The sequence below is a fragment of the Prosopis cineraria genome, unplaced genomic scaffold (assembly GCF_029017545.1).
Source record: "Prosopis cineraria cultivar Desert tree isolate PC_DT_omini unplaced genomic scaffold, ASM2901754v1 PC13, whole genome shotgun sequence".
In the NCBI taxonomy this organism is placed as follows: domain Eukaryota; kingdom Viridiplantae; phylum Streptophyta; class Magnoliopsida; order Fabales; family Fabaceae; genus Prosopis; species Prosopis cineraria.
This window is the reverse complement of record NW_026555344.1, coordinates 32981863-32995695: the sequence shown is the minus strand read 5'-3', so window position 1 is coordinate 32995695 and position 13833 is coordinate 32981863. Positions and strand designations below refer to the sequence as shown.

The 13833-nt window shown below is 27.4% G+C and overlaps 1 protein-coding gene across 5 annotated transcripts; it reads left to right on the top strand.

The window, feature by feature from the left end:
* Positions 1-10287: 10287 nt before the first annotated feature.
* On the top strand, positions 10288-12990 carry LOC129290226 (B3 domain-containing protein REM6-like). 5 transcript variants are annotated; one of them, XR_008588290.1, is made up of 5 exons: positions 10288-10395; positions 10530-10582; positions 11167-11645; positions 11905-12029; positions 12573-12990. XR_008588290.1 is itself a non-coding variant. In XM_054926946.1 (4 exons), exons 2-4 carry the CDS (start codon positions 10985-10987, stop codon positions 12783-12785), a joined length of 699 nt encoding a protein of 232 aa, XP_054782921.1. In that variant the 5' UTR covers positions 10288-10395; positions 10530-10984; the 3' UTR covers positions 12786-12990. The 5 variants fall into 5 exon arrangements, 2 of the variants coding, with proteins under 2 accessions (XP_054782921.1, XP_054782922.1); XM_054926946.1 differs by having other exon boundaries at positions 10530-11345; XR_008588291.1 differs by lacking the exon at positions 10288-10395 and having other exon boundaries at positions 10414-10582; positions 11915-12029.
* Positions 12991-13833: the final 843 nt, after the last annotated feature.

The following is a 13833-nucleotide window of genomic DNA, read 5'->3' as shown; positions in this document are numbered from 1 at the left end:
AATTAAAATTAAAATACACCCACAATCTTCAATCCATGCATATATATTGAAACGGTCTTCGTTTACAGAGTGTAATTACTAAACGAATATATATATATATATATATATATTAATTACTTGATTAATTTTAATCTTTAGATCGAACATGAAGAATTAGAATAGCAAGACTATCTTTCTTTCAGAAGTCACTAAAGACCATAAAGAACGCCAGAACTCCGAGACACAAACCAAGGACTTGTATGTGTAAAAGGTCATCCTCCTTGTAATATCCTCTAAAATCATACGGACACTTATCTGTGCATTGGTAAAAAAAAAAGAATTAAAACACAGAAGGATTATGATGATAATTAAAAAAAATTGAACCCATTTACATGAATAATGGTAATTAACCATAGTAAAAAAAGATACAAACTAAATAATTGAAAGTTTAATATGGTTTAAGAATAACAAAATACCCCTTTATAACATAATTACAGTTTGAAAATCACTGCAACTTTACTATGTATGGTAGAAATTAAAAGGAACAAGCTCAACAGATAGACTACAATAGAAGAACAAATTTGACTAATACAAAGAATAACCATGGTTAAAAAGTAAATATCTAATAACAAAGGTCTACTTTATCAAAAAAAAAAAAGGTCTACTGTGGTTAAAAATTGAGCCTGTACATAGTAACATTTATTTTAGTACGACAATCCAATAGATGAATTTGTTGAGCCAAAAATTACACTAAATAATTTGTAATTTATTGTTCAACTCTTGTGAAGTTGTTATTTTTTAAATAAAATTATAATTGAGGCTTATTATCTTCAATGAGGGTAAAATGATCTTTTTACTTTAAAATTTATTGATACAGAATTCTCTAAGAACTTTAGTAAAATTATAATATTTTGAAAGACTAAATTATCATTTATATAATTCGAGAAAGTTTATTATCATTTTGCCAAAAACTTTAAAAATTCAAATATCACTTCCATGCATGATAAAAAAATATATGTGGATATGCTTTTAAATAGAGCCCGTAATTCAGGCAGACCACGCTTATTCAAGTCTAGCTTAATTTGGATCAGGCTTGTTCAGATTGAGTTTAAAGTATTTTATCATTTTTAAAAAGCTTATATAGCTTAACCCAACCCCAACATCTTCAAGTTGCAGCCTTATTCGGGCTTGCTCAAATACCCAAAATTTTTTAAAGATTTTTTTTTAATTTTTTGAATCAATTTTAATTTTTAAATTAATTTTGTTAAGCAAAAAATATTATTTTAACTTTAAAAGAATAAAATAAAAAGTAATAACTTATTAATTTTATACTTAAGTAACTCTATTACTATTTTGTTATGTAATTTATTTATTAATATTTTCTTTACTTGTAAATTAATGTCTTAGTTATTTAATTATTTCTCTTATCATGGTTAGGTATAAATACTTTATATATTTTAATTAAATTATATTATTTTAATTATGATCAAGTTGATCTCAATTCAATTACAGTTTGACCACTAATTTAAAATTATTGCCCTAATTAGTTCAAAATTTTTATAACTTTTGGGTAAAATGTACCTTTTATTTTTTAGAATATGAAAAAAATAACCATCATTATATTATATAAAACAAAATTATTTAATTATGAGTAAAATAATATTTTTTGAAATTATTTTTTTAACTATTTATATTGTTTAACCCCTACATATAAGGGGTATTTACTTTAGTTTCTTCTTAATTTTTAATGAAGTCTAGTTTGGACAATAACCAAATAATTATCATAAAATATTATTTTATTTATTATGTTTATCTAGTAGTAGATTTAGGAAATTATATATATTTAAATTTTATTTTTAAAATTATTTTTAATATTATTTTTACTTTAAAATTAATCATTTTATTTTATTAAAATTATATACACAAAGGATGTATAGGACTAAAAATTTTTTTAAAAAAATTAGGTCTTAAAATATAAAAATTAATATTAAAATATATTTTAAATATTATTTTAAAATATTTTATTAATTAAAAATAATAAAAATATAAATATTTTTAATTAGTTTAAAAATAAATATAGTAATACACTCAAATATATGGTATTTTAGTACAAAATAATATAAAACTTAAAGAATTAATTAATATTTATTATATTTTATATATTTTTTAAAAATTATTTTAGTCCACCATTTTTGAACAATTTGGTTCATTCATTTCTTTATTTGATGATCCACTGTTTTTTGTAGCCGAATACAATGATTACACATTTGAACATGGAAGGCTCTCGAATGAAATATTTACGACTCCACAGCATTTGATCTCCCCTACAAAATTTCCTATTTTTTATTTGAATACCCCACTAATTGTACCAATCACAAAATCATCAGAATCTCAACACGAAGAGCCTATAAGACAAGGGTAACACACCATGTTATAAGGAAACTAAAATGTGGCACAGTAAGCCATTATGTATAAATTATGTTTTTTAATGTAAAAATATTTAATTTTTAATTATTCTGAAAAAACAATAGCCTTTTGTTATTATTGATTCATTTTATTATTTTATAATTTTAAATCATTATTTATTCTACTTCAATCTAAATTAATTACAAAAAAGTATCATTATATAAAATAATAAAAATCTATTTAGTAGCTCATTATTTCATTAATGATTATCCCATCAATTTTTTTGTAAAAAATAATTTAGTAATCATAAAAATAATCATTTTATCATCATGATTATGTTAATAAAATTAATTATTAACTAATGATGGATTAGGATAGGGGTGAGTAGGGAATAAAGTGTGAAAATTGACTTCAATCAAATCAAGTTGTGTACATTCCTATTAAATTAATTTTTGGTTCTATAGCATCTTAAAAAATATTTTTTCTTTTATAGTATTTTAATAATTAATTTTTATGTAATATTTTAGTTTTTTGCCAATCATTAATCAATATTAAAAAAACTACCCATGATGCACGAGAAGTATAGTGTCTGATGTTAGAGTCTTCATGACTTTTTCAATATTCCACCTCTATCCTCTCTTATTTTAATACCCTTCACCAATACACTTTTCAGAGTCATGAAAGTAGCATCACGCGAAGGAGAGAGACAAGAAAAAAAAATAGGCAAGAATCTAACATATAAACTCGATGAGATGCAAGCCAACTTTTGTAGATAGGAAATGAAAGAGAAAATTTAAAAATCGGTGCCTATCAAGCCAAGTTTTTAACTTATAGTATTTTGGTAAATAATTTTTAAATTATAATATTTTGGGAAATAATTTTTTTCTGTAGCATGATGGTTAATTTGCCATTGGGGACAAATAAAAGGCCCTAGCCATGAAATGCTTTGTAACACCGGATGTAATATCACCTTATCAAACCATATGCTTAACAATTTAAATTAAACCTCAACATGGTAATTAAGCAAGGGCCATCTAAATTTACCATGGCAAATAGAAATTCTTTTATGAAAAATAGGATCCCAAGTTTTCAATTGAAAATAAGATTTAGGTCAAAATAAATCTAAATCAAAGTAGCAAAACATACAAAAGCATGAAATACCAAATTGGCTTGAAAACATTTGCATAAAAGGGATAAAAATATCATTTTTTTCACTATATAAGTCATCCGCCATGGCATAGAGACAATGTGCTGCGGCACATTGCACAGATCTTGACAACATTGAACTGTCATTTGACAACTCATTGATCTTGATCGTTGCAAATTTAAAATAATTAGCAAGTTGCCATAGCACAAGCTACATTCATCATGGTGGATGACACATATAGTTAAAGGTTGAATTTTGCTCCTCCATTTTGGCCCAATTAGCTTAATAAGCTTCCGGACTTGATCTAAAGAATGTAACCAAACCCAATATGTAACATCCAATTTAAATTTTATAAAAATTTTGGAACATATTTAGAAGTAAATAAATTATTTGAGAGATAATTATTAGACTAATTCAAGAAATAATTCTAAGCTAAGATTTTTAGAAATTATTATTATTATTATTATTATTATTAATATTGGAAAAGGATAAAAAGAAATGTAAAAGTGAGAGTGAGAGAGATTAATAAATTAAAAAAAGAAAAGAAAAAGGGGGGCGGATTGCGTGCATGTGTGCAGACACACACACACACATAAATAAAAAAAGAGATATGAAGGTAAAAAAAAAGCTGTGGGACCCACACTTTTTTAAATATCCCCTGCCTCTCTTACTTTTCTCATTCCTTCCATCTTACTTTTCTCATTCCTTCCATCTAGCCTTTCCTTTTCTTGCGCGCAAGCAGAGACCAGAGAACGTGAGTCGTCGGCTAGAAGGGATTTGAGTTTTAAAGGTTAAGGTTACTAATAGGATATTTAAGGTGTAATTTTAAATTTTTTAAGACTATTTAAGTATTCTAAAAATTTTTCTTAGCCATCCTTCTTCTTTGGTTTCTGATTTTGTGATGGTAGAAAATCTAAAGTTTAAAAGAAGGATGAATTTATATTGAATAAATATGATTGTTAAAGTTGTTAGTAGTATAATAAATGTTCTAGAGTATAAATTTATTGATGAGCTTTGAATTTGAGACTTATGGATCAAACCCTATACTATATTTTCATCAAATTCAAAAATATATATTGATTTATTGAGGTTTAGATAATTATTTGGGATGAAAAATGGATTATTATGGTTATAGGATGATGATTCTAGGCTTGAAACTCAATTTTTAATTTTTGGGTATTTTAGGTGCGGATTTATGAAATAAAAAAAATTTGATAATAGAAATTAGTTTAGAGGTTGATTTTAGCTTATTAATGTTTGTTGATGACTAAAAGAGGAGTTAGAAATGTTACTTGATGGTATTAACTCTAGATTTCTATTAAGATTGAGATTAGAAATTATGTTATATCCTCTAATTCTATTATTAGAGTTATTTTATTAGTTTCAATAATTGAAACTAATATTTGTAAATAATTTATTATTGTAGATTGTGTTGTTAGTGAAGATTGTGGTGGAAGAGAAATTGTAAAAAATATTTTATTGAAAAAGCCATAAGGTAACCATATTTTAATTTGTGATTAGTGTTGCTTCATATTATTTGCGTCACTATTGAGAACAATTGTGAAATTATGAATATGCATTTTGAAGTATTTTTGTCAAGTGGGATGTCATATTGTAATATTGTTGAAAATGAAAAAATTGTGAAGATTGTAATATTGTATAATTGTACAATATTGATATGAATTTGTGTAATTATTATGGGAGATGTTGGGAGACTTCTTGTTGTTGTTGTTGTTGTATTTTTTGTGCCACATTGTATGCCCCTATTGGAGCTCAATAGGTGGCTTGTAAGGGCTCGGGCTAATCTACCTTTGGCTAGGTAATTTAGCACTGAGTGAGGGTTACGGCTTGAGGTTAATTGAGAGAGATAAGGGTGATTGTTTGTTATGCATTGCAATATTTCTTGTATTTTTGTTGGAATTATATGACTGTTGTTTCCCTACTTAGCAAATACACATTTAACTATTTGTATACACTATCATAAATTAGCATTGGTTACTAGGACTTTTGAGTCTCATTATGTAGTTAACAATTTTCAGAAAAAGAGCCATGAGTGGTACATGGAGGAGTTACTGAGACTTAATGGTATAGATTTACTGTTTCTTTTGGGTATTTGATTTATGATTTTTATGTGTTATATTGCTAATATTAAGACTTTTTGTTTATTGACAATTATATGAATGTAATGATGTAATCATGCCCCTCAAACTATTTCTACTTTTGATATACTTTAGATGACTATAACTTTGATATCTGATTTATTTTGGATGGTTTGAAATAGCATGATTATGAGGCCAAATAATTTGCTTGTTTTGAAAATTAATTAAATTGTTTATTTTAGTTATTGGTCTATAGTTTGCACTTATTAGGAGTATAAGGATGAAAATTATGGTTTTAGCCTAATGGCATGTGGGAGGTAAAAAATTTATCTAAGATGTTGTATTGTGCAAGCTTAAGCCAATTATAAAATATTTTTATATTAAATTTATTGATATAAAGTATGTTGGGTGGCTGTAACCCAACTATGGCTGTAAATGTGTATTAGTTGTATAAAATTATTTTATATTATTTGAAAAAGGGGTTTAATATTTTTTTTACCATGGTATCTAATTTATAAGGTGAAATATTTTATAAGACTATGTTTTATCGTTTTTTACCATGGTAGTATTTTAAATTATAGAATTGTTAAAAAAAATAGGATAAGTTGATTTCTATATACCATGATAGACACTTTTCTACTATGGTTGAGTTAAATTGTTTTGAAAAAAAATTCAAGGTGTTACACAATAGGCTCACTAGCCATCACTAACCATCCTTAATTTAATGAACACTTATAATTATCTAATTATCCTCAATTTACTCAATAAATCATTTGATGTTATATTATATCATATGGCTTATTAAGTCATGATAAATTTAAAATATTTGATTTTATTTTTAAATTAAATAGCTATTTCTTATTTATTTCTTATATTTAGATTATTATATACATATATAATTTTTTAATTTAATTATTATGTCACCAGTTTGACCATTGGTCTAACTCAGTTGAACCATGCAAACTATAAACTGCTGGCTTTTTCAGTTCAATATCCAACTTAGTTTTAAAAACATTAGATGGCACTGAAAGGGTTAAGCCCTATATTTTGTTAAACCTAACTTATATGTTAGGCTTAAGAAGCAAAAATACCTTAAAAGTTTACTGAAAGAAGCAATTGGTATCCTTAGCTTTTAGCATGAGCAATGTTTTTGGAAATGTTAAAGTAAAGCAATCTCGCCCTACACCATTAGAGGATAAGACAGACATCTTCCATTTGTCACAGGATCCATTTTAAATGACACATAAGTCTAATAGAATGTGGCATAGTGTTTACCATCAGCTTTTTCTTCTTTCCCATAGAAAACCTTAAAGATGAAAGGACCATCTAAAAAGAACTCTCCTTTCCCATTTTGCTAGTAGATAGAGTTATTAAAGCTGCCCAAAAGGTCGAATCCTTAAAGATAGATTGCTCCAAACTCATTAAGCAAGTAGAACACCTCTCTACCATGCTTTAGTCCATCATCTGACTTGCCCTTATTATTCCCTCTCTCCATAAGCAACTCGTTCATCGAATTGTCACTAAAGTCTCCAAGAACCTCAAACAAACCCTAACCCTTGCTTGCAAGCGTAAGAAACACAGTAGCGTAAGAAACACAGTAAGGATCTTCATCACTTCTTCTATATCACCTTTACCGCTAACTTCCAAGAGGTTTTAAACCTTCTCGAATATTTTATTAATAACATGAAGTGGCTTCTTAGCATCTTTGATTTAGACGACAATACTAAATTGACTCTCCCTTCGATTGCTAGCAACAACCATATTCTTGCCTGGGTTAGTCCTTCACAACCATAATTCAAATGGGTTAGCTCAAGGACTAAATTGAGATGACTAACGAGCTTGCTTCAATCACTAAAGACAATGAACACAACAAGCTTATTATTATGGAATAAAGTGGGATTCTTCCTTTGTTGAAGTAATTGAAGGAGTTTGCTTCCCTCGATGCTTAACTTGCTACTGCTAATGCTTTGGTCAATATCTTTATTGACCAGGAAAGGGTTGATTTTAAGACATCAAAGCTTGAGAAGAAGGTTGAGGTGGTGTTTACAGAGGTGGTGAAGGAAACAATGATGCTAGAGTACTCTCCAGTTCTTAGAGTAAAGAAGGGGAGAGGAGAAGGCTGTGTTGTGCCAGTAGAACTTAAAGCATATAGCCTTCCTGGTGCTTAAAGTGAATCATGATTACCATGTTGCTTGCCAGCTATATCATCTTTAAAGCTTATCAAAATTCTATTAGTCAACAGAACTAGAGGTAAGAAAAGAGTAACATTGCTCTACTTTTAACAATTTCAGGGGAACATTATTACTCCTTTTAAAATGGTGAGGATACCAATTGTTCCTTTTAGAAAAATTTTAAGGTATTTTTTCCCCTTAATCCTATATTTTAATGAAATATGATTTGATTTGGTACAATAGTATTTTGCTTGTTAGTTATTTCATTTGGGATTTAACTACCCTAAGCTCATTTACTATGGAAATGGTTGGAATCTCAACTGGTTTAATACTGTATAATGTTATGTTATTGGTGTCTTGAATCGGAGACCTATGTAGGCCAAGGCTTCTACTATAGATTGGCAAACATATATAGTGGTCACATGTGTCACTTCTATCTTAAATTTTGATCTTGAGGCATTAAGTCTTAATCTAACTCAAAATCTTCTTTTAATTTTTGGTCACTCTACTTATTTGAATCTTGATAACATAAAAACATGACACCAATTGAAAGTTTATAGTATCAATTTCTTATTCAAACAAACTTCCGATGCAAAACTATCTTTCCTTTTTTAATTCTAAAAATTGTTCAATTAATTAACCATCAAGGTTACTCAAATGTTTTTAGAGTTCATTGCACAATTTTTGAAATTTTTTCAGGGGAATATTTTACCAATCAAAATATGAAAAAATTAATTGCACTTAGCTAAAAACTTTTCTAGGCAACTTTGCATCTCTAACCCAATTATTATTTAAAAAATTGTTTAACAAATTCAATTCATAAAAATGGGTTAAAGGTATTTTGTCCATAAACTATTTGCATAAAAGCATCTGATATCCTATTTTTTATATAATATTCCATTTAACATTTAAAAATGATGCAATATCACTTTTATAATCAATAATGTTAACTTTAATTTAATCATTAATTGACTAAAAAAAATACAAAAAAGGACTTCAAAACGACCTAGAAAATTACAACTTTAACCATTTTTGAACACACTAGTTAAGCAAGATGACTTGTAAATTTTGGAGGAAGATTTATATACTATAATAATATTTAGATTATTAAATATTAATAGTATCAATGTTTTAATAAGATAGTATTAAAACAAGGGTAAAAGAGCAATATACCTCTTAAACAATAGGTTGAGTAACATCAGAGATCCTAACCTCATTTATTATACTATTTATTTTCTCTACTTTAGAATTCATAATAACCTCCCCTTGATGTTAAGTAGAGGAAAACAGTGGTTACTTTATGGCGGTGGGAGCCTATTGGCTTGTCCACATATCAAGTACAAATGAGTGTCATATGTTTGAACCAGTGGCCTTCACCACTATAATGTAACGGCTATTATCATCTATTAAATATTAGGAGGAGGTTATTATAAATTTAAAAGTTAAGTAAAAAAATTGTATACTAAATGAGTTTAGTATTTCTAATGGTACTTGACCTATAGTTTAAGGGATATATTGTTCTTTTACCCTTAAAACAAAAATATTAGTTTTAAATTACTTATTGGTATTGTTGTCAATAATGGAGATCCAATAATAGTTGATTAAAATGGTGGGTCGAAATAGCATTTTAGTCTTTTACATGGATAAAAAATGATATTTTTTTTCTTGGTATTTATTTATCATGAGATGCAAAACCAAGATTAGAAATAGTTTTCTAAAAACCACTTTAGTGAGCACCATAATGGATTGGTCTCAAGATGTGTGAATGTTTTATATATTATTTATTTTATAATAAAATATTATTATTAATATTGTTAACTTTTTAAAATTCACTTGCTTTTATTTGATTTGATAAAAAATATATTAAATATATAAGATTAAGATTAATATCATTTATCCTTTTAAATTTTATTTATTTTTTATTTATCATTTTAATGACATTTTCTTTTCTTAAATAATAAATTTAAGCAGTAATTATGAAAATCATTAAGGGTCTGTTTGATTTCTGTTCTCATTTTTTATTTTTAAAAATTATTTTATAATATTTGACCAAAAAATTATTTTATAATGCAGTTCTTAAAATTATTTTTTAAAACAAAATAAAAAAAGTATATATAATTATGTTAATTAAAAATATTTTAAAATTTAAAAAATAGACTGATAATTATAATTGTAAGCGATTAATGAAAATGGTTTATGATAAAAATTAATCAAGTTAATTATATTTTTCAATAATTAAATATAGGGTGTTTTGAAAATTAAAAAATAAAATAAAAAAAAGCTTAAGTCATTTCTATTTTTTATTTTTTAAAAAATTAGAATAATTTTGAAAATAATTAAATCTACAAAATTTATCGAAATGAATTTTTTAATTTTTTAATTTTTAAAAACAGAAAAAAAAATTTAGAAATCGAAACCAAACAGCCCTGAATCTTTTTCATATGTTTGACGGAACCTTCTTTAGCTCCGATTCTAAAGCTGGCAGCCGGAAGTCCGTCGGTGTCTTTTGGTGTCGTTTTCCCGAGAAAGGAAAAGCGTCGGTTTCAATGTCTTCTTTCTTCAGGGTCCTCACTGGGGATTATAATGCTAAATGGTAATTTTCTTTCTTCTTTCTTTTCTTCCTTATTCACTGGCATTTGCTGATTTCAACAGTTGAACTCTCTCTAAATCCTTGAGTGATTCTTTGAAATCTGAGAATCTAAGCCAATTCTTTTCTCGGAAATGAAGTAGCAAAGGACCCGCTTAGTTTTGCAGAGAAGTTTCTCTCGGAAGGAAGAAATGTATGTTTACCGTCCTAATCTCAGAATGTGAATGTTCCGTAGCAATGCACCAGATATGGGTCTTCTTCTCTGTTCGCCCAATTTTCATTCTATTTTTTACATGCAAGCTTTCTAAGTACAGAGAATTCGACTCTACTGTTTTCTGTTTTCTTTCTTATTCTTAGATAGAAATGTTTCCTTGTGTTCCTCTTGATAATAACAGAGGATCACTTTGAAGCATGGTGTCCCAATTTTTATTTCTTTATTATTTTTTTTAACATTCAACAGTTTTTTGAAGAATACAATGTGGATAATTGAAGACCTTAATTCCTTGTGTTCCAATTTATTTTTAATTTCATTTTAAAGTATTTCTCTCCTTCAAAAGGAATTAGCATAGGATCCGCTTGTTTTCTTCAGAAATGCATGTTGAAAAAGGAAGATAACCGTATTTATAGTGCTAATTTCAAAATTTCCAGTATTAATGCACCAGATATGGGTGTTCTCTATTCGCCCAATTTTATGTTTTCTTTTCTAAATGCAAAATTTTTAAATACAGATAATTCAAATCTGCTAATGCAGCAAATCCCTACTCTGGTTGTCTCCAGATATTGTCCTATTTTACCGAAAAGAGCAACACTTGTTAGAACTTCTTCGAAGAACAGATCATGGGAGGTTGATATTGAGGAAGAAGATGACAAAAGATTCTATCTCAAAAATGGTTGGAATACATTTGTAGAAGATAATGATTTGGAAACTGCTGAGTTTCTGGTTTTCAAATTCGATGGTAATTCAACATTTAAGGTTAAGATCTATGGAAACTCTGCCTGCGAGAAGGAGCTTGAGAATCAGTTTTGTATCAATCAGAATTACTACATACAGTATCATGAACATAACAAAACTCAAGATAATCAAGAAACTTTGAAAGAAAAAGATCCAATAGATGTAGATCTACAAAACCATGATGATGATGATTGTAATCCTAACCATGAAACGTGGGCATCCCAGAAAGAGGTTGGAGAAGAACAGAGTAATTATGAGCTTATTGCTATTCAACCTGAATCTCAAGATCCTATCGAGTAAATCAGTAAGCAATTAAAAAGCTAGCCTTCTATTGATAATTTTGGTTTTTGTCACATTTTATAACTCTGAATCAAGTCTGATTAACATAGTTAGTGAGTATAGAAATTATATCTCAACGTATGTTAGACTTAAAACAAGTTCCTTTCCTGTTCAAATAATGGTGGAAAATTTGTGTTATGACCGTTATGAAATCAGGCTTTTGTCTATTTTTCATCTCATTTATTATATATTCTAAGATTTGAGCTCACATTTTGATTAACTAGGGGATTGCAGCAGGTATGAGGGAACAATTGTGGAAGCATTCAGTGAAGGCCCCAACTTGGACTGTAATGAGAATCCTTCATTCAAAATTATTCTGCAACAAGCCTATGCCAAAAAAGGTGTCATGGTTAGTTCTTGAGATCACTCAAATATTTAGTTCATAGAGGAAGCAATGAAGTATAAGAAATGAAATTGACATGGTTAAACTAGTCATGAAGTCTTATATTGATTATCAATTTGACGTCATGTTGCTTCTTCTAAAGTTCCATGTTTTTTTAGCTCATGTATAATTTCCATGGGGTATGATAGTGCAGTAATTTATGTGTGTTAAATCTGTTAAAGGGATATTCAGATTAATAAGATTCAGGAACTTTGTGCAGTGCTTTCCAACAGAGTTCTTCAAGAAGCATGTGAAAAACAAGAGAGAAGGGGTAGAGATTGAGATAATAGGATAAAAACAGAGGGGTGTAAATTAGTTAAAAGTGCCTTATAATAATAAACTGCGGGAGTATACTAATTATGAATATGATGCCTTGTTTTTTATATCACGTGCATATCATACAAAATATGGTTTCATGTTTTCAGTTCATACTTAGTCTCCATGGTGTACTATGTATGTTAAGGTTATTAAAGTGATATTCTGATTAATATGTTTGAGAAACTTGTGCAGTGCTTTCCAACCGACTTCTTCAAGAAGCATATGAAAAACAAAAGACAAGAGGTAGAGATTGAGATAGTAGAAGGAGTATGGACTGTGACATTAATCCCCCATAAGAAAAGGGCTAGGACATTCGCCAGATTCAGTGAAGGGTGGTCAAATTTTGCCAAAGCGAACCATTTTAAAACCGGAGAGACTCATTTTTTAAATGATTCGGAAAGGTAATTGTCCCAAGTTCTTTGTTGATAGGCAATGATGTGCAGAAGTAAGAGTCAGTGGACCACCTGTATATATAGGTCATGTAGATGGTATAGTTAATTCAGAAAAAAACTATGTTTGAATGTGCATGCAAGCTTCAAGTGCAGGACTTCATGATAGGCAATGGTTTCCTATCCAATAAATGTAAGTGAAAATTGTTCATGATATGTCTTGTAAATGGTGGAACTAATTAGGAGATCACGCAAATGAGCTTTGACGATATCATAACTTTTGCAAAATCAAGGAAACATTTGTTACTCCCTCTGATTCTCTCTGCAATGCATATAGACTGAGAAATTTAATTAACATAATAAAATTTCTTCTAACTTTTTAAATATTCCCTCTAGTCTATAATATATGATATTTTTTAGAAGCCATACTTAATTCAAAGCAGTTTTATAATTTTTTTCTTCAATTACACCCTTATTTCATTTGTTGTTTTTCAAAAAATAATTAATTGAAATTTCAATTGTCATTTTTAGATATTTATATAATGCGTTAAATGAGGTATCATTTGAAAAATGTATAACTTTTTAAGAGAGTAAAGTTTCAACTAAATTTTATAATTATAACAAAATGAAGATGTCAATTCATTTTACTCAAATATAATTTATTTTATGGAAAATATATATATCCTTACAATTTCATTCAATTTTAAATTAGATCCTTACAATTTATTTTTTAATTAAAATTTTATAGTTTAATCAATTAAATTTTTAAAATTTTTCTTTTAAAAAACATAATAAATAAATGTTTTATTTTTATTAAATAATTATATAACTTTAGAATTGATTACATAATTTTTATAACTCAAAATTTATATAATTACACTGTCTTAAATATATTTTTTAGGAAAAATTACATATAAATCTTATGGAACAAACTTATTTACAAATAAGTCTCATAAAATTTAGAAACCACAATTAAATCCCTTAAGACTTAAGTGTTATTTAAAATTGGGATAAAAAAATAACATTACATCATTAAATAATTTACAACTACTTCATTAATATTT

Bases quoted from the DNA above. Each gene is read 5' to 3' on its own strand.
- LOC129290226 (XM_054926946.1), top strand. From the start codon at position 10,985: ATGTTGAAAAAGGAAGATAACCGTATTTATAGTGCTAATTTCAAAATT. The intron at 11,346-11,904 runs GTAATTCAACAT...TTGATTAACTAG, and splicing joins TCTGGTTTTCAAATTCGATG to GGGATTGCAGCAGGTATGAG. The intron at 12,030-12,572 runs GTTAGTTCTTGA...AAACTTGTGCAG, and splicing joins ATGCCAAAAAAGGTGTCATG to TGCTTTCCAACCGACTTCTT.